Here is a 22,140-nt window from a genome sequence, read left to right as displayed (position 1 = left end):
ATAAATTAGGCACGATGATACCAATACTAATTCCATCGGTAAAAGAACTCCTAATCAAAAATCGGCACTTTGCCACATGATCTTACAAACGATCAAAATATCGCTGAGGTACTTTGGAATAATATTTCACAACCATCGAGGCACAGTCTAATTATAGTCATAATTATTGGCACTACAAAAGAAGTCATCTACCTTGTAAAATTCCCGATTTCATTTCACTTCATTCGACATTCTCTGATAATGTCATTTAACAAATAGTTATCACACGAAATTCCAGATAAGAAGTTCTTATATTTCTTTCGTTGCAATTCTGACTTCTGCCTATAAAGAGTTGACTTTCGTGTTTCTACTTCCTCTAATAGTCATCATACCATGAGGATTTCTTTCATAGTAGCAAATATTGATCTATTTCATTTCTTGGTAAATCCACACTTTACACATGCATTGTTTGTTGCGCATGTGGTTCGTTTGATTTATGAAGACCACTGGAGGGCTTCATTCCAATTTGTTATTTTTATCAAAAGTTCAAATATCGAATCACTATACTTGATCTTTGCATTTATAAACCATGTTTATTGCAAAACGTTGACTCTTTGATATCGAGTCAATAAGTTTCTTGAAAAACTCAATTTCCTTTAGCATACATGGTTTTTGTTGTAACCATATCCAAAATTTTTTTATTAATACATGAACTCGTTTTGTTTACACCAAGTTCAATTGTTTGAACTTGCTCGCATTACGTATTCAATTCAAAGTTCCATATGATGGATTGAAGCCATCATATTCAAAATAGTCCCGACAAGCACTTCCATTCTTTTGAACCATAACATGCTTGTTTAGTCTTCGAATTCATCAAATCATTTCTTTGATTACGATCACCTTGTGGTGACATTTTTCACAACATTTGAAAATTGTGCTAATCTCGTTTAAATTATTTATTTTTGGTAAATATTTGTAATAAAATATTAATAATAGTAGGTATTAATATTATTTTTAGGTATTAAGGGTATTATCAAGACAGGTATTGGATAGCATAGCCTTAGTTAGGCATGGACTGTCCACCTATGCTTAAACAAGGCAGCACTAACCAATATCCAACCATGATAATAACTATTTAATATATATAAATTAAGTCATCATACTTATTTAATAAATTTCAATTATATGTAAAAATATTTTCTATATATAGAAATATATATATATACTTCGTACTGTAAAGAGAAAACATATTTTCATAAAACAAATAAAGGGACGAATAAATTATCTAAATAATCGTCTAAATATTCATAAATAAGATATGTTATAAATAAATTTTATCTTGGTTAATATTTCACAACTATTAAATACTTATAGAAATATTCTTTTATAATATATACATATTAAAATATCAAATGTCATTTACGCAAGCCAATATTTAAGTATGCTCGATATTAAAATAAACATTTATTATTCCACTTTTATGATTTAAAATACCCTAATCTTATAGTTAAACATACTTGATTTTAAAAATAATAATCATGAGTTCTACGATATTGGGTAAACCTATTTATAAAACATATATCATTATTATTACGGGTTTTGATATTTTAAACCTATCTATATTTATTTATTATTCTACTTTATGATAACATAAAAGGAAAAGGTATTTAGTAAATCAAAATATCACCTATCTTTAAATCAAACATTTTGATTAAAATCATCTGAATACAATTATGTATTAAGACAAAAATACTCTAACTTTATTGTCTTTTCATGTATTCTTACAAATCACCCATCGCAGCACATTGATTTTCTCATATCATAATTCAATATTTGACGAATCATTTTCATGTTTTCATTTCATTTTGAACCAGATAATCTTAAGTCTTCCTTAGGTACCAATTAAGGTAAGTTTTCTTCTGACAAAGAATTTTACTAATTCCAAAAAGTTCTTCACATTCATTTTAAGAATCTATAGATCATATATCTTTTGGCTTAAACATAATCAACTTAGAAACTATATCATTTCAGAATGTATCATCTAGATGAAATGTATCATCTTTTGAAATATCTAGATTCGCTTCCTTGAAACTCTCAATTTCGAAAACGGTGAATTTATTCAGTCATCATAATTATTGAAATTCTTTCAGTCATTACAAACGCTTTGTAGCGTCCGAATAGAGTTGTAGCCTGTGTTAAACCCTATTCATGAGTCATTCGTTTGATTTGACATATTCTGGGTACAATTATGTACTCAGACTACGATACACTAAATTCTATTGTCCAGTACCATTTAAGTAAACAATATTAATTTTCGGATAATCATTAACAAATCATTTTTCATACTTCTACTCACAAATAGAGATTTATCAATTAAGAATCTCTCTCAGTTGATCAAAGTAAGTTCCTTTCTGACATTAAATCCTATTGTTTCTCCAAGTCATTTTATTTCAAAATTCATGCCTATCAAATATCTTTTGATTCCATCCCATAATATATTGTTTCTATTAAAATAAATAACATAACCCCAAGAAGATATCATAGTCCAAATCTCGAGGACGAGATTTTTATTAAGGTGTGGAGGATGTAACGACTCTCACTAAAATTAATACTTAGTATGATAATTATCCAATAAGGAAACCCTAAGTAAGACACCCAAGTGATTCTGCACAAACCCTAAAATTTCCGGAATGATCGGAATCAGGATCAGGGCCCCTAAAACTCAAGGGGGGGTTAAACCTAGTGGACGATTATCCTAAAAACGCGTTGCCTAAATCTGATTGGTCGAATCTGTTGATTCAGCATAGCTAGTCCCATGCGTGGCAACCCTATAGTCGGTTCCAACCCTTTACGGACCGTAAAGGGTTAGGCTTACGGTCCGTAAGCAGGAGCAAATTCGTGTATAAATAGCAGGCTTCGGGACTTGCTTCTGGGCACAAAAACGACGCTCAAATTCCAAATTGACGTCGAGTTATACTTCTTCTACTACTCAACCACACACCTCGAAACGCTGCCGCAATCAGGGTATTAACTCAATCGCTGTTCAATTCTTTTCTTTCCGTCAAGCTTTTGTAGCTCGGGATTTTACCCTCTAAATCCCTAAACTCTGCCCGTTATTAGGGTAATAACTCTAATCACTGGTACGATACTTTATCTGATCGATTATAACTATCCAACGATTGTCTGAGTGCTGCTCAAATTGAGTTATACTTTGTTATTCATTTTGATTTCGACTTGAATGTTTGAGTGTTGTCCAAACTCGGGCTATACTCTGTCATTCGTTGTGAATCCGCTGAATTATTAAGTATTGCACTTGTAAATCATTGTGAGGATTTTATCTCGTGATTATCGTTAAAGTTGAATTGAGTTAATACACTAATACGAGTTCTTGTGTCTAGAAATTAGTACTCATAATCAGTAAGCTGTTAAACTAGTATATCAAACTTAGCAGTTAAGTTAGCTGAGTAGATTAATTAATTTGTTAATTAAGTTAAGTATGATTAATTAATCAGTTAATCAATATTAATTAAGCTAACAAGATTAATTAAGCTAAGTACGATTTATTAAAAATAGATATATATGGGGACGTATGAGAACGTTTAATATTAATAATTAAATATATTATCTTTTTTACCTTACTCCGTTTTTAATGAAACTTAGGTTAAAACGTAGATAAAAATATGCTCGTTCTAAAGACATATTCGTCGTTTTATAAAACGTCATATTTTAAAAGTTATACGAGAAAAACGAGTGAAGCAGCTGAATTAATATATATAAGCAAGCTAGCTAGCATGTCAAGCAGGTAGGTAGGCACGTCAAATCTATCCCACATCGATCAGAAGATTATTTGAGGTGCTTGCTTGCTTGCTATAAATAAGAAGCTTAGGATTCATTTTTCTTTGCTCATTTCTTTTCTTCTTCTCTCTATACGTTGGTGTTCTAACCAATAATCACTCAATCGCTATTACGATTCATTTTCCGACCAATCAATATATCCAATGGATGTTTAAGTGCCGCCCATATTAGGGTTATACTTTGTCGTTCGTCGTTAATTCGATGAATGTTTAAGTATCGCACTTTGTCGTTCGTTGTGAGAATTTGATCTCGTGAGTTATCGTAAAAGCTGTATTGATCATTAACCCGGTTTTTGTGAAATTCGTTAAGGTTCGAATCTCATGACTACCGTTAAGGTTTGATTTGGGTTTTACACCAATACGTATTCCATTCTGTTAAACTATGTATTTAATTACCAAGAATACTCCCAACTACACCCTTACAATCAAACAAACTATTAAATCATCAGAAGATCCAGAATAATAAAGTGCATACTTAATTATCAGAAGAAATAGAATCAAGAAGTTTGTTAACTCAATCCTGCATGCTGATTTGTGAGTCATTCTCTTTTTATCAAATGTTTTACAATACTCCAAATTATTTTCAGAATTATAATTACAGTGATTAAGTTGATGTAATCACCAAATTACAGCCAGTATGTGGGGTATTGTGCACATTACTACAGTTTTTATCACGATTAGGTGGGCGAACCTAAAATTAAGTGATACGTCATTCATTGGGGCAGCTAATGGTGATATGACCACTGTCACAGATCCGGTCGAGTGACAAATACTGTGGGTAGTTGGTTGATATTAGAAACATGTGTAAAACATCTTAACACTGTGAATTATAACAAATGTGTCGTTTTTAGTAAATAGAATGATTCACTCAGTATTTCCCGCTGACAAAACCTTTTTAAAACGCGTTTCAGGTAATTACAGTAGATTGGAGTAAGGATTGGATTCGACACTGAAAGACTTCAAGAAGTGGCTTATTTTATTAATTAAATCAAATTAAGAAGTATTGTTTTTATTAAAAGCTACCTTTGTAAAACATGGAATTTATTCCATCTATTTAAATAAAATCCGGTGTTTCTAAACTCTGATATTTTCCTAACTCACGGTCCTGATGAAATTTCCGCTGCAATGTTTTTTTCAAAATAATCACCGGTACCACTAGACTGCTCACGGCACCCGATTCCTGCTAGGATGGGGTCGGGGGTCGTGACAGATATTACATTCGATGGTTGAAATATATCAATCTTTATGCTTCCGTTGTGCATTTAAATATTGTATGGTTTGACTATATTGTTGCCAACTACATCACGGTAATCCCCCTCCGGGCCCACCGGTGAAATACGTGGAAATCGGGGTGTGACAGGTTGGTATCAGAGCCAACGTTGAGTGAATTAAACACTATCCTTATGTGTTTAATCTCAATGACACAAATGCACATACTCGAGTCTAGACAAGAACATAGGACAAATTCGAATTGTCATTCTAGTTTGTCTTTTATTGTTTATTGTGATTTAAAGGTTTGTTAAGCAGGAAATATGCCACCAGCAATTAGAAGGGGAGGAAGAGGCAAAGGGCCGATCACTACTCACAATGATCACGAGGCCGAACCTTCACATATGCGAGCTCCTTCCAGCACAAGGAGTGAAGAACCTCAGAGGCGTAGAAGGAACCTCTTTGAGCCCGCAAGACGGTCTACCTCACATAGTTCGACACCTTCATACCGTCACTCTTTTGGACCAAATTCAGAGAACGAGCCCAGTAACCCTCAACCTTCGTTTATACCTCTCCAGCGATCTGCTTCGCACCGTTCCTATGGCGATCCTACTCCTTTCTTCCAAGGCCGGTTCAACCCGGCAGACTATGTACAGGAACCAGTAGGTTTTAACCCGCTAGGACCAGAAGACCATTTCTCCGAAGATAACGCGATGGATATGGACGAGGACACGGACCCCATAGAACCTGCAAGAGGTACTCCCAACCATCCTATCGAGATCTCTGATGGGTCATCCTTTCACGGAACACCCTATCAAGGTCCCGACAGCTACCAAGCTAGGTTTAACCAGTGCGAGTGGTACTTTACACCCTCTCACCATTCATCACCTCACCAGCAGCAACAACAGCAACAGGATCCTTCTGAGGATTCGCGTTTCGTGGCAGTTACGCCACCACCTCCACCGCCACCAGTTCAACAAGCACCTCCAGATCCGCCAAGGCGTAGGAGATCAGGCGCGCGGATGTCCACACGAGGAGGGGAATTCCACTTTAGCACCCCTCGCCACTCGAGTGCGAGTCATTTTCCGCCGTTGCCTGAAGAACCACAAATGGGTGAACCTTCGAGCCACCTAGCAGAGGTGAATTCTGCACCAGTTGCACCACCTCCGCCACCATTTGGGTATGATAACCCTATACCTGCGTACGCCGGTTCCACAGCGTACAACCCGTTTGAGCAGCCAGCTCACACGCACTACAACTATAATTATGCCGATGCCGACCTATACGTGGTATCGGCCAATTACAACGCCCTCCATCCCGAAGGACCTTATGGAAATCCTTGGGGATTAGGATACGCAGCTCATGGGTATCCAGCACCTACTAGACCTCCGGTTCAACAACCATCGCAGCAGCCACGTTTTTCCCCACCGGAGCAGGAAGAAATCCTTCACCGTTTAAATAGGGTAGAACGAGACTTTGAGCAAGAACGCAAGAACAATCGTGGATTCCTTAAAGGCCTAGCAAACCTATTAAAGGGGAAGAAGAAGCGAGATCATTAGTCCTTATATGTTCTAATGTAATTCCTATTTTAAATCAAGTCCCTGTGTGGACATTTATTTGTTCAGTCCCTGTGTGGACATTTATAGTGTGTAGTCCCTGCGTGGACAATTTCCTTTCAGTCCCTGCGTGGACTTGTTTTCTATAGACCTCTGCATAGGTATTTGTCTATTAAAAGTCCCGTTTAGGGCAGTGTGTAATCATTATTATGATTAATGGAATGTTAAGCTTATAAATTTCATTTTTTATATACATTATTATATGAAATAAATTAAAAAAATCATTCCTTTTTAATTAAGTCTGCCTAAATAAAGAATCTTAATGGTGAGACCTAGCCTGGTGTCATTATAAGACCCGGCCAAGATGGTGAGACCTGAGTAAAAGGTTCAGATTCCTGTTAACCTCTGTAAATGTGTTAACATTCTTGGCAGATGTGATTCGCTAAAATCACACGCGTCATTCTTATATAAGAATCCTTCAGAGGATTCCAAGACCTAAGTTAATGATTTATAAATCATGGGTTAAATCATCCATTAGTGATGTAGTGCCTACGGGCCATACTTATTGTCATATAAGACAACAGACAGTTGTAGTCTATGACTCTCTGTCAGAAAAAAGGGTAAAAGAACTCTGGTTCAAACCTTCATGCCTTGATTCTCTGAAATCCTGGCTAATAATATATAAAACGTCCTTGTGACTAGGCTGTTGTGCCACTAACAATATTGTTTGTAATTAGGATAAGTTATATTCAAATCCTAAATAAAAGTGAGTAACAAGTTAACCAAATATGGTCTATGTTTACCATGGTTAATGAATTGCCATAAAAGACAATTCCATAATAAACTCCTAAATAAAGTTCTGTCATATTCCTTGTAGCAGATCAAGATCTCAAAATGGCTGACCCAAATGGAGTTAATAGTCATTCAAAGGAGGATGACAATGATAACGCCCAAATTTATATAACGGGCGCGGAACTGAAAGCTTTGGTAGACAACGCTGTTAAAGAAGCCTTAGATCGGCAGTATGAAGAGTACAGCGAGTCTCGAAGCAGGACCCTATCTACACCACACTCAAAGCCAAGAACCCATTCTAAATCTCACAGCAAACCACCCTCGACCCCGTCTAAGCCTAAGAAGGATGACGATCGACACTCATCAAATGAGAATAGAGTCCGTCCCAAGAAATTAGTGTTCACTGATGCACCTCGCGCCAAGGGTTGCACGTATAAGTACTTTGTTTCCTACAAACCCCGAGATTTTACAGGGGAAAAAGGCGCGGTGGATTGTATGACCTGGTTAGACGAAATGGACACTGTCGTGGACATCAGTGGTTGTGCTGAGAGAGATGTGGTGAAGTTTGTATCACAGTCGTTCAAGGGTGAAGCCCTAGCATGGTAGAGATCATTGGTTCAAGCCTCTGGGAAGGCTGTTTTGTATAGCATGTCATGGGAGGAATTTATCGCTCTCATTAAAGAAAATTACTGCCCTCAGCATGAGGTTGAGAAGATAGAATCTGACTTCTTATCATTAGTCATGAAGAACCTGGATTGCCAGGCATATCTCACGAGTTTCAATACCCTGTCAAGGTTGGTTCCGTGCCTTGTGACCCCGGAACCCAAACGGATCGCGCGTTTCATTAGGGGTTTGGCCCTAGAGATAAAAGCTAGCATGAAGGCTTCTAGGCCTGCTACATTTAGATCCGTGGCGGATATATCTCTGTCTCTCACACTGGATGCAGTGAGGCAGAGATCTCTGAGAAATGCAGACGGTGAGAAGAGGAAACGTGAAGATGATGATTCACGTAAGTCAAGCAAGAAGCATCGGGGGAATCGTGACCATAAGAAGGGATCGGAGACCAAGAAGAATGACCGACAGTCGGGCGATAGGCCCAAGTGCAATGTTTGCAAGAAGCACCACTTCGGAAAGTGCAGATATGAGCAGAAATCCCAGCCGAAAGCATGTGGGATTTGCAAGTCCTCTGAGCATAGGACACTTGAGTGCAAGAAACTCAAAGATGCAACTTGTTATGGTTGCAACGAAAAAGGGCACATCAAGACTAACTGCCCGAAGCTGGTGAAGAAGGCTGAAGAAGGGAAAAAGACCAATGCGAGGGTCTTTCAGATGAATGTTCAAGAGGCTATCCAGAACGACAACGTCATAACCGGTACGTTTCTTATCAATGATGTATTCGCAAGAGTATTATTTGATCCCGGAGCAGATAAATCCTTTGTGGATGATAAGTTCTGTGAGTTGTTAAAATTGCCTGTTAAAACCTTGAATGTGAAATACGAAGTAGAACTAGCTGATGGGACTATGGGAACAGTCTCAACTGTTTTAGATGGATGTGTTATATCCATTAGGAATCACTCATTTCCTTTATCCCTATTACCCTTTAAACTAGTTGGTTTCGATGTAGTATTGGGTATGGATTGGTTATCTGTCACACCCCGATTTCCACGTGTCTCACCGGTGGGCCCGGTGGGGGATTACCGTGACGATGTTGGCAACAATATAGTCAAACCACACAATTATATAATGCACAGCGGAAGCATAATTTAAATATATAATTTCAACCTCTGATTGTAATATCAAAATGTATTACAGAAGTTGAATATCCACAGTGGATCGAAAATAAAGATAAAGTATTGTTCCATTAGATACTGCAATCAAGCTTGCGAGGCTTATCCCGACGCTAGGGAGCTAATACCAGCCAATTACGTTTAGGTACCTGCACTTAATCTTTTTGGGGAAAATACGTCAGTTTACACTGGTAAATACATTCAACTGACACATTTGAAAATGTTTATTAAAAATTGATTTGAATGCACAAGGCACAAACTCTTTTATAACTTGGGAAAATTCATAATGATCTTGTGAACGTTTTACATGTTCTTTTATGCGTTCAGTAGCCCGGGTCGTGCCGGGTTAAAGATTTATAGACACACCACGTTCGCGTAAAACCGTAGTACAGAAACCAACGGCTACGTCTTTTAGTTTTAATGTCGACACTTTATACCGGGTGTACGCCTACACCGGGATGTCGATGGTCGTGGCCATTTCGTAAAATGATGCCGAGGATATCCGGGACAACGGTCATTAAACCCCCCAAAGGCTTTTAAGCAACAAAACTGTTTAAATGAGCCGATCATATTATTTAATTATCCACCTAAGCGATGGATGAATATAATGCTCAATCAAGCGGTATTAATATACCGTAACCCAAGCCCATATAGGGGAAATAAGTCAAAAGTATTTACCTTTGCAAGTATTAATCCTTAATTTAGATCAAGTCACCGATAGCTTTTACTGGGGCTCCTAATCTGGAACGAAGGTTTTAATTAACCTCTTAGAATCCTAACGGTCCTTGTATTAGCCGTAGCTTAAACCGGTTGATTCCGATATATAGGTATGGTTAATTCGCACGAAAAGGCGAAAACCGGGAATGGAGTATGATTTGGACCCAACAAGTTCAGAGACTTGTTTTATATGGGTTTATGGTTCATACTCTGGATTTTGGGGTTCAAATAATATAATTTGACCCGTATCGGCTATTGCACGAAAACTAGTTCCATGAGCCGTACCGTGTGCGCAAATAGGCGAAACGGTTAACCATAAGAGTCGTACGCTTATTTCCTAAGTCAATATGCCTTAAAAGTATTTTGGTATCAGTAGGATACCTTCCGTAATGCCCGTAACGAGTTTAAGTTAATATTATGCCCCGAAGGGGCTTTTCGGTCATTTTAAAGACTTAAAAAGGACTTTTCGAGTTCTACAGGAAATCTGAGTTTCCCGAACAGCTTATAAAGCTTAAAATACTTTATTTATTATTTAAAACCAGTGGCAATTGGAATCGGGTCAAAAGACCTTGTAGAACTCCCGTTTTGGCCAAAAAGGGCATATTCGGTATTTACCGAACCGTAGCCATAACCGCAGGTTATGAGCAAGGTAAAAATTATAAAAAATCTTTAAAATTCCCAAAATATTATTTCACCACAGTGGGTAAAAGTTTTGGTGACGAAAACTTGGGTTAGATGGGCGTTATGCTAATTGCGCCGTTAATTACAAAACTTTCTTAAAAGTGCGCCTTTTAGCATAACTCTCATTCTAGGCCTCGGATTGACGTGAAACTTCAGGGACATGCTTATAATTTAATAAGCAAGGTTTTGGTCCGTTCACGTGTCCGAAATACTCGTTTTAATTTTAAAAGGCCGTTACGGTCAACTTTTAGGCGAATGACGGAATTGCGTAAAAGACTCGGGTAACTCATGAACCGACCACAGAGGCTTATACCAACATGTGACCTGGTCCTAAGAGAGTCCTAAGGTATATTTATACCTCACTAAAACGGGTCAGAACTGAAGTCAAAGCAAAAGTCAAACTTTTGCGACTTTCGGCTCCGAACCGGTTCTATATAGTAAATGATCGATTCAAACGAGCGCAAACAGGTTTATATACTCATTATCATGTTTTATGATTATCAAAACAGGTTCCATAACATATATATTACAGATTATGCATAAATCGCTAAAATAGCTTTCTGTTGACTTTTTAACCGCACGTTTGACTCGACATTTGACATAGTTAGAGTGGTGATCAGGGGGAACCATTTTAGAGGTTTAATACCCACATAAATACCAACTCAAAACTACTTTTGGTTCGTCATAAGACTGAACCATCACTGAGTTATTTTAAAGTCAGACCGTAGTTACGACGGTTTGGTTCTTAGCCATTTACTAAGCATAAACTGAATCACAAAGGATCTAAACGACTTACAGTAGTTGGTTCTTGCTTAGGGAACTTCAGAGAAGTCTTGAGAGCTTGAGAGATGTTTAGTAGAAGTGTTTTTGAGTGTGTGAATGTTATGAGCCAAAGAGGCCTATTTATAGTCACACAAGACCCTCAAGATCTTTACACAACATACTATAACTGATCATGGATCATGGGCAGGTGTCCCTAAGGGTAATGGGTCGTGTAGGGGTCACCCATGCTGCCATAATTGATCAAATGATCGTTCAAGAGCTCAAAAGTCAAGAAGTTACAACCATTCTGCATCTGGGCGTCGTACGCGACCCGCATGGACAATCCATGCAACTTGTACGCGGGTCGCCTGGGATCAACAATTCAGACGCGTAATAGAGGGAGCTCGCGGCCCGCCTCAACTTAGGTTTAAACCTTACGCGGGTCGCGTGAGGTTATATTTTCAGAATTTTTCAAATCTTTTATAATCATTACAGAATCGGGCCATTAATAACGAAATCTTTCGTAATGATTTACCTGGCCTTTCGGTTCTGAAGGGGTAACTTTGCGGTTTGGCCCTCGGTTATTTACCGATAGGGGCCTCGTGTTAATTACCCGCATTATTAAGTCCCCGGTTTATTTATTTAATTATTCTGAAAGCCTTAACTTTCATTGTTGACGCTTTTAACCCTTCTTCTACGAATTCGATCGTATCTTTCTCGTTTCATATCGAAACTTCGCGAAATTCATATATATTATTTTAGTGAGGGTATAATACCGTTACAAAGTCTTTGGGACGTTAAAGGGTCACTCAGAGGTATTATTAAACATGTTGACACAGTTAACCCTCGTAGTTTGTAATCTCTCACTTTCTTTCGCGTTTTATATTTGTACGATCTATAATTTATTTGTTTGAAGGTTTAAGCATTATTTAGGGATACTATACAGTATATTTACCCTTGTTGACAATTATAACCCTCGAATTTATATACTTTCAAGGTTTGTCAAAATTAGTCCTTTATTTATTATAGATGCCACGTGTAAACAAATGACACGTGTTAACACATCATTGGACACAAAATTTCGAGGTGTTACATCCTCACCCCCTTAAAATAAATCTCGACCCGAGATTTACTCAAATAAGTAGGGGTATTTTTCTTTCATTGTAGCTTCGACTTCCCACGTATATTCAGGACCTCTACGAGCATCCCATTTGACTTTTACAATCGGTACGTGCTTTCTGCGAAGCTTCTTCACCTGTCGATCTTCAATCGACAAAGGTTTTTCTATGAACTTTAAGCTCTCATCTATATGCACATCTGTGTGTGGAATCACCAACGATTCGTCGGCGAAGCACTTTTTGAGATTGCAGATGTGGAACACATTGTGAATTCCATTGAGCTCTTCAGGCAAGTTCAACTTATAGGCAACTGATCCGACTCGTTCAATGACCTCAAAAGGCCCTATGTATCTCGGACTCAGCTTGCCTTTCTTGCCGAAACGCATCACCCCCTTCCAGGGTGACACCTTAAGTAATACCTTTTCACCCACTTCGAAGTGAAAATCCTTACGCTTTGGATCAGCGTAGCTCTTCTGCCTATCGCGGGCAGCCTTGAGACGTTCCCGGATCTGGACAATCTTGTCCGTCGTCTGGAAAACAATCTCTGGTCCCGATAATTGGACCTCTCCTACTTCCGCCCAACAAACAGGCGATCTGCATTTCCTACCATATAATGCCTCGAAAGGCGCAGCCTTTATGCTGGTGTGGTAGCTATTATTGTAGGAGAACTCGATCAGGGGTAGGTTTTTATCCCAATTACCACCTAGATCGATCGCACATGCACGAAGCATGTCTTCTAGCGTTTGGATAGTACGCTCACTTTGACCGTCCGTCTGTGGATGGTAAGCCGTACTAAAGTTCAAACGCGTGCCCAAAGATTGCTGGAAACTCTTCCAGAAGTGAGATGTGTATCTAGTATCCCTGTCGGAGATAATAGACACAGGTATGCCGTGTAAGGCTACAATCTTATCCACATATAGTTGGGCTAGCATATCGGAGCTATACGTCTCCTTGATGGGTAGAAAGTGAGCTGATTTAGTCAGCCTATCCACTATGACCCATATTGTATCGTTTCCTTTCCTGGTCTTGGGTAACTTGGTTATGAAGTCCATAGTTACGCATTCCCACTTCCACTCGGGAAGTTCAGGCTGTTGTAGCAAGCCAGACGGCTTTTGGTGCTCGGCTTTGACTTGAGCACAAGTCAAGCACTTTGCTACATGGGCGGCTACAGACTTTTTCAAGCCTATCCACCAATAATTTGCCTTTAAGTCTTGGTACATTTTATCTGCACCCGGATGGACTGAGTATTTGGAACTATGGGCTTCCTGGAGAACAACATCTCGTAGTCCTCCATAAATCGGAACCCATATACGTCCGTTCAGCCTAAGAATTCCATCCTTGCTAAGAGTCAACTGCTCTTCAGTTACTCCTAGCTTTTCATTAGGATAATTAGCTTCCAACACAGCCTCACGCTGCGCAGCTAATATCTTTTCCATCAAATTATTTTTAACTTCAATGCTCTTGGCATTGATTCGAATGGGTTTTACCCTTTCTTTCCTGCTCAATGCATCGGCGACTACATTCGCCTTGCCGGGATGGTACCTGATTTCACAGTCATAATCATTCAGGGTTTCCATCCAACGGCGTTGTCTCATGTTCAATTCCTTCTGGTTGAACAGGTGCTGGAGGCTTTTGTGATCAGAATAAATCACAAATTTAATGCCATAAAGGTAATGCCTCCATAACTTAAGTGCAAATACAACGGCACCCAACTCCAAATCATGGGTGGTGTAATTCTTTTCATGCACCTTTAATTGCTTTGAAGCATAGGCAATCACCTTGCCCTTTGACGTGATGTCGTGGTCACGCAAATTTAATCCCAAAAAAACAACTATGTAAATAGTGGTAAGCGGGTATCGAACACAGGGAGTTTGTGGAAAATGTGTTACTTGAAAATTATCTAAGTTAACTAAAATTACACTAAATTGCAAGGAAAATAAAATTCACGAGTTGTTTTGATTTGATTGGTTTTAAAAACTAAGATTAATTAACTACTTTGCAAAATGAACTTGAAGTTGTAAACAATTGAGAAATAAACGACTATCTTGTGTATCCGGTTTGCTTCAACTTTTGTGTTAATCATTTAACTAGAAAGAACTACATAGACATAGTTCATGCATAAACAATTGCAGTGATGAAAGAGGACGAAGTACTCAGATTCCGAGAACGTGAGGTTGTCACCCGATGATCAATCAACCCTTACCCAAACCTAACTATACCCATGATATCCCGATTGCCAACGGCACCAAGAACGTATGGTTTCTAATTAGTTTAAAATAAGAATCAACCTGTTACTAACAATTGACTACACACCATAACAATCAATTTAAATGAAAAGAGATTGATATTCTAGAAATGCAAATAAGAACACAAAAGTCTAAACAAACCTTCACCACAAGATAGTCATTAAAGTACCTAGCCACTCATGGCTTTAACACACATCATGACAAAATAGAAATAACAAACAATGTTTCCAAGTTTCACCAACAAAGACAAGAAATATAGTGCCAAGATTCTTTCCACTTGATTCTAGTGAAAGATTATGCAAAAGATGTGTTTCTTAACTCCCAAGTGCCTCCTAAATAGTCCCCCCACTCGTTTTTCTCAAGTAGTAACCGAAACCCCATGATTAGATATCATAATTCTTTATAAAATGGGCTTTAAATGCGTCGGTTACGTCTTTGGTTCGATCAGCGCCGTAAGCTACGGCCTCCTGCCGTAGCTTACGGTGGGCAGTGGGTTCCAAATCTCAGTCATCGCCGTAAGATACGGCGGGTGACCGTAGCTTACGGCGGGCAGTGGTTCCTTACGCCTTCCGGCTCCTGTCTTACGGCGGCATTTTTGGCCATTCTTTGGGTGCCGTAGCCTACGGCAGAGACCGTAGGTTACGGCCCTGAATGACTTTTTTCTCCCGTTTTCTTCATTTTTCTTTGGTTCCCACATATTTCGATCACACCAGCCTCTAGCATCCTTCAAACCCTCTTAAACCCGCATTTTGTACACTTTAACACCTGTACCATCATAAACTTGTGATTACCTAATTCATGCAAATAACCGGATAAAATGTAGAATGTGCGTTATGTTTAAGCCTTTTAAGGGTTGTCCTACGGACCACCCGTCACATCCCCACACTTACCCATTGCTTGTCCCAAGCAACCACTTCAAAAACTGTTTTAACCATAAGCGACCAATCATGCAAACCAAACCAAAGTGCCATCCTTTTACTAGCTTTTTATCAATCCACAAGACACACCCCTCACAACTCTCGGTGACAAGAAAAATTAGCAACTTATGCTAAACCACTCAATGCGTATATGTGTGTGTGCGACAATAAGCTTGTATGAAAATCAAGTTGCCTCCTAACCAATGTCTAGCATGCTTTTTGAATCAAGGAAACTTACGGGTTGTAATGAGGCTAGGTGCAAGGGTAGGAAAAGGAATATATATGTAGTAGCGAAGGATTTAACCCGGTCTTTTTATTACACAATGAAACAAACGAACAACTATCAAACTTAACTACTATATACAAGACAACTAAGCATCACTTTTTTTTTTTTTTTTCATATTTTCATTGTTTTTTTTTTTTTTTTTTTTTTTTTTTTTTTTTTTTTTTTTTTTTAGAACACAACTAAATCACAAACTACTAAACAACCACTAATTATAAGACCGGGTTAAATCGGGTAAATTCTTAGGAAAACTAGCTAGGGGGTAACAAATGATAGGCTTTAAGCACAAAATGGGCAACTAAATGTCCAAACCCCCGCCCCTCTCGCAACCATGCTCATATATATAATTAATGAGGTCCAACCCCCCCAAATCCCACACTCGCACTCATCTAGACGAGGCATCCTAGAAGTCCCCTATCATCTGCAAAAGCATGTTGACTCTAGGATTTAACAAGTATTCACACACAAGTTCTATTAACACACAACACATAACGCCACTCAAACAAGGAAATATCACTAACAATCATGCGTGGCTCAATTCTCACCAAGAAAGGATTAGAGATGGGTGTCGGTGTGTCAAATGGAACAATATCAAGTGTTCAAAATTTTACACTTCCGCTTGGATTTGCAAAAAATTTTTGAATTTTCTCAAAAATTTCCCCCATCCCCACACTTGGGATACATTGTCCCAATGTATGGTTTTGAGGGAAAAATCGCTTTCAACAAAAACATCCCCAATGGCTTATATTCTCAAACCCAAATATTTTTTTTTTTTTTTTTTTTTAAATTTTCAAAAAATTAAGTTTTCAAAAAAATTTTTTAAGAAAAACATAACTTTTACCCTACCCCCCATTAAAAACCCGTGTTGTCCTCAACACTATGTTCGGGAAATTCGTGAAAATTTCCCCACACTTGTTTCGAACACCGGTTTTGAACGAGATTTATTCGAAACGAAATAAACTACGCTAAATATTTACAAATACCAAACCTGGGCCTCTTTCACGTTTCCTCATCATCCACTGGGCGTAAAATGTAGCCCACTTTATCTAGTTCAAGGTTGTTGATATCATTCCCTTCCAAGTACGGTTTGAGGCGATGCCCGTTAACCGTTTGTTGCTTGTTTGTTCGTTCGTCTTGAATATCAACATCTCCGAACCTTCCCACTCTTCGGACAACGTAAGGACCCATCCACTTGCTTTTCAGTTTCCCCGCAAACAATTTCAACCTTGAATTATACAACCACACTTTCTGACCCACTTCAAAGTTCTTTTTCTTAATCTTCGCATCATGAACTTTTTTAAGTTTGTCTTTGTATGCGGCTGCACATTCATAAGCTTGGTCCCTTATTTCCTCTATTTCATTCAATTGAAGCTTTCTCGCCCGACCCGCTTCATCATAGTTTGCGTTCACTGTTTTAATTGCCCAATACGCCCGGTGTGCCAACTCCATAGGCAAGTGACATCCTTTCCCATAAACCATCCGATAAGGAGTGGTATCAAGTGGAGTTTTGTAAGCCGTTCGATAGGCCCACAACGCATCGTCAAGCTTGCTTGACCAATCCTTCCGATCCGTTCTCACCGTCTTCATTAAAATCTCTTTAATTTGCCGGTTAGAAACTTCGACTTGACCACTCGTTTGTGGGTGGTATGGTGTAGCAACGCGGTGGTTCACATTGTATCTCTTGAGCAACTTCCCAAAATTGAAATTCTTGAAATGTGACCCGCCATCACTTATTATCACCCTAGGCACACCAAAACGAGCAAAAATATTAGATTGCACAAACTTACAAACAACGGAGTGATCATTGGTCCTTGTGGCAATAGCTTCAATCCATTTCGACACGTAATCGACCGCCACCAAAATGTATAAGAACCCATTTGAGTTTGGGAAAGGACCCATGAAGTCAATTCCCCAAACATCAAATACTTCTACTACCAAAATTGGGTTTAACGGCATTTCATCACGTTTCGAAATACTTCCCATTCTTTGACAATTGATGCAATTCCGGGCATACTCACAAGAATCCTTGAAAATCGTAGGCCAATAAAACCCACTAGATAACACCCGATAACCCGTCTTGTTCCCACTAAAATGCCCACCACACGCCGATGAATGAGCATGAATCAAAATCTCTAGAACTTCCGTTTCGGGAACACATCTTCGTATCACTTGATCGGCTCCAATTTTGAACAAGTCGGGTTCGTCCCATATGTATTGCTTCACTTGACTAAGAAATTGTTGTCGTCTCTTCCTAGTCCAATGACTTGGAATTGCACCCTTAGCCAAATAATTGACATAATGGGCATACCAAGGTGCAACATAAGTGGAGACGGCCAACAAGTCTTCATCGGGGAACCGTTCATTTATTTGACTTGGGTCATCGACACCTTCCAACGGGATTCGGGACAAATGATCCGCAACAACATTTTCACACCCTTTTTTGTCCCGAATCTCAAGATCGAATTCTTGTAGTAGAAGCACCCAACGAATCAACCGGGGTTTTGCATCCTTCTTTTCCATCAAATATCGGACCGCGCTATGATCCGAATACACTATCACCTTGCTTCCCCAAATATAAGATCGAAACTTGTCCAAGGCATATACCACCGCTAATAATTCTTTCTCGGTTGTGGTGTAATTAAGTTGCGCCTCGGACAATGTTTTGCTTGCATAGTATATCACCACCGGCTTTTTATCTACCCTTTGCCCCAAAACCGCTCCAATAGTTGTATCACTAGCATCACACATAATCTCGAACGGCTTTGACCAATCCGGTGGTTGCAAAATGGGAGCCTTCACCAACTGTTCCTTCAAAACATGAAACGCTTGCAAACATTCATCAGTAAAATCAAAGGGAACATCTTTTAATAATAAGTTACATAAAGGTTTTGTGATCACACTAAAGCCTTTAATAAACCTTCGGTAAAACCCCGCATGTCCCAAAAAAGATCTCACCCCCTTTACATTCTTTGGTGGGGGTAAAGATGAAATTACCCGAATCTTTGCTTTGTCTACCTCCATCCCCCGGTCCGAAATGACATGCCCCAAAACAATACCCTCTTGAACCATAAAATGGCTCTTTTCCCAACTTAGTACCAAGTTTGTCTCAACACACCTTTTTAAAACTTTTTCTAATTCATTAAGACAAGAGTCAAAACTTGGACCAAAAATGGAAAAATCGTCCATAAATACTTCAAGAGACTCCCCGACCATATCCGAAAATATACTCATCATACATCTTTGGAATGTGGCGGGGGCGTTACATAGTCCAAATGGCATTCGCCGAAAAGCAAATGTACCATATGGACATGTAAACGTGGTTTTGTGTTGGTCGTCCGGGTGAATAGCAATTTGGTTATATCCCGAATACCCATCCAAAAAGCAATAATATTTTTGACCGGAAAGTTTTTCAATTATTTGGTCAATGAAGGGTAACGGGAAATGGTCTTTTGAGGTAGCCGCGTTTAATTTGCGATAATCAATACACACTCGCCACCCGGTTACCGGGCGGGTGGCGATTTGCTCACCTTGTTCATCTTTCACTACTTGGATGCCGGATTTTTTAGGCACTACCTGTGTCGGACTTACCCATGCACTATCCGAAATGGGGTAAATGATCCCCGCATCCAACCACTTGATGACTTCTTTCTTCACCACTTCTCTCAAATTCGGATTTAACCTTCTTTGTGTTTCACGGGTCGGCTTTGCATCCTCGCTTGTAATAATCTTGTGCATCACAATGGATGGACTAATACCTTTTAAATCGGCTATCGTCCACCCAATCGCCGCCTTATGAGCCTTCAACACCCGCATCAATTCTTCCTCTTGAGCTACCTCTAAGTTGGAAGCAATGATTACCGGTAAGGTATCATTCTCCCCCAAGAATGCATACTTTAGGTGCTTTGGTAGCTCCTTCAACTCTACACTTGGTGGACTTTCCAAAGAAGGCTTTGTGCCCGAATCAATTTCCACCGGTAATGTATCCGTTTGATAAGTCCATGGTGGACTTCCTTCTTTCACCGCGAGAGCTTCTTGCTCCTTCTCTTCAACCTCTAGCTCGCATGTATGAACCTGCAAAGACATATCACAAACACAAGAGCCCAAAATTTCTTCTTCGAACACCTTCGGGTCATAGCCATCTATAAAATCTGCCAAGAAACACTCATCACCATACACATTAGTACCGTTAGTAAAAACATTCAACCTCATTTTTCTATTACCGAATGTCATGTCAACTGTGCCATAACGACAATCAATAATAGCATGTGCGGTGTTCAAAAATGGCCGACCCAAAATAACATTTTGTTGTTGAATTGGGTCCGCGGATGAGTAATCTAGCACAAGAAAATCAACGGGATAATAAAATTCATCAACTTTAACTATAACATCCCGTACGATACCCCGGGGAAGCTTGTGAGACAAGTCGGCTAATACAACCGTTGTTTCGACCCGCTTCAATGGACCAAAATCGTATTGGTCATATAACCCCCCCGGTAGGATACTTACTCCGGCTCCAAGATCCAACAATGCCCTTGTGGTTTGAAAATTTCCAACTTGAATATTTATTAAGGGCGTTCCCGGATCTTGTAACTTAGGAGGAAGGTCTCCTTTCAATACCGCACTTACCCGCTCCGTCAAATCTACCAATTTAGGCACTTTTTGTTGCCTCTTTTGAGTACACAATTCCTTTAAAAATTTGGCGTAAGCGGGTACCTGTTTAATAGCTTCAAGTAGAGGAAGATTAATTTTAACCTGTTTGAATACCTCCCACATTTCCTCTTTTTGAGGACCCCGTTTTGAAATAAAATTCTTTTTACCCGGATCTAGCAAGGCCGAAGGAAACGGTACTTCACTAGACCCCTCACCCTCATTTACTTTTTCTTTTTCTTTAATAATTTCGGGTTTTTCAAAATTGGGTTTTTTAGACGAAACAATGGGTGGTTCGTTTTCTTCCTCACTTTCTTGACCCGTTATATCCTCAACCACCCCTTCAACCAAATCCGGTGAAGGATTGGTTTTATACTCTTTCCCACTTCTCAAAACACTCACATGATGAATATTAACATTGTTACCTCTTGACGTACCGTGAGATGGATTTACCTTAGTGTCGCTTGGTAATTGACCTTTACCCTTCTTCAATTCGGACACTTCGGTTGCAAGTTGACCCATTTGAGTGGTCAAAGTTTGGATTGCTTTGTCTCGCGCCTCATCCTTTTGTATGCGTGCGTCATCCATTTGGTTCCTCTTTTGCATCTCCACTTGCATACTCTTCAACATTTCCATCATTTCATTTCCACCCGAAGACCCTCCTTTTTCTTGACCCGCTTGGTATTGCCTTTGGTATCCTTGGTTGTTCCCACCTCTATGTCCACCTTGATTATTGTAAGGTTGGCGCGAACCATAATTCCCTTGGCTACCTTGAAAGTTCGGGTTTGATTGATTCGAAGGGTTCCCATAACGAAAATTCGGATGATTTCTCAACCCGGGGTGATAAGTGTTAGAATTCATGTTGTAATTTCTACCACCCCCTCCTTGACCTTGAATGGCATGAACTTCTTCAAATTGCCCTTCAACCATTCCTTGGCAATTTTCCGCCGCATGACCTATTTCATTACACAATGCACAAACGTCATAAATTTGATTAGAAGTTTGTATATTACCGTCATCAACCGCGTGCACTTGTGTTCGAGTAACGGCCGGTCGTGCTCTCCTTGATGCTTGCGCCTTCCTCTTTGAGGTGATTGCCATTTGCTCCAAAAATTCCCAATCCTCATATTCATAGTTTGTGCCGAAAGTTCCATTTGTGATGGACATCAAATCTCGTGCATCTTCGGCACACAAACCTTCATGGAAAGCATTCATCAATTCCCAAAGCTCAATTCCATGATGTGGACAATTTTTGATCATCATATTAAAGCGCTCAAAGGCTTCATGGAACATTTCGCCTTGTTGTTGTTGGAAACTCCTCAACCCCTTCCTAGCATCATTGGTCTTTTGGGCGGTGTAGAATTCGTCTAAAAATGTTTGTTGCATTTCCGCCCAAGTGTAAATAGATGCCGAAGGCAAAGTGTAGAACCACTTCTTTGCCTTGTCCTCCAAAGAAAATTGAAATAATACCAACTTGATATCATCGGCCGAAAAACCTTGACTCCCAAGAGTATTGCAAATTGAGTCATAGGCCTCCAAATGGAAATACGGCTCCTCCGTTGCTTGACCCTTGTATTTCGGCAAACTTTGTA

At 39.3% G+C, this 22,140-nt stretch overlaps 1 protein-coding gene and 1 non-coding gene across 2 annotated transcripts; one reads left to right on the top strand and one right to left on the bottom strand.

Moving 5' to 3' along the window:
* Nucleotides 1-16,900: 16,900 nt before the first annotated feature.
* LOC118488818 lies at nucleotides 16,901-21,841 on the bottom strand. Its single transcript, XM_035986190.1, has 4 exons — nucleotides 21,562-21,841; nucleotides 19,013-20,049; nucleotides 18,041-18,916; nucleotides 16,901-17,914 (listed from the first exon to the last, which is right to left on the bottom strand). The coding sequence occupies exons 1-4, from the start codon at nucleotides 21,839-21,841 to the stop codon at nucleotides 16,901-16,903; spliced, it is 3,207 nt and encodes a 1,068-aa protein (XP_035842083.1).
* LOC118489496 lies at nucleotides 21,780-21,885 on the top strand. Its single transcript, XR_004887516.1, has one exon. It is a non-coding gene; the product is annotated as a small nucleolar RNA R71 (small nucleolar RNA).
* The last annotated feature ends 255 nt before the right edge of the window (nucleotides 21,886-22,140 follow it).

The sequence above is a fragment of the Helianthus annuus genome, chromosome 17 (genome assembly GCF_002127325.2).
Source record: "Helianthus annuus cultivar XRQ/B chromosome 17, HanXRQr2.0-SUNRISE, whole genome shotgun sequence".
NCBI lineage: Eukaryota > Viridiplantae > Streptophyta > Magnoliopsida > Asterales > Asteraceae > Helianthus > Helianthus annuus.
This window is presented reverse-complemented; position numbering and strand designations above follow the sequence as displayed.

What these genes read in the sequence shown, in the direction of transcription:
- LOC118488818 (XM_035986190.1), bottom strand. Translation starts at nt 21,841, where the DNA reads ATGTTCCATGAAGCCTTTGAGCGCTTTAATATGATGATCAAAAATTGT. An exon ending in AAAAAGTTTTAAAAAGGTGT is followed by an intron (nt 18,917 to 19,012) that starts GTTGAGACAAAC and finishes CGGGGGATGGAG; the next exon opens with GTAGACAAAGCAAAGATTCG. An exon ending in GATGTGTTCCCGAAACGGAA is followed by an intron (nt 17,915 to 18,040) that starts GTTCTAGAGATT and finishes GATTCTTGTGAG; the next exon opens with TATGCCCGGAATTGCATCAA.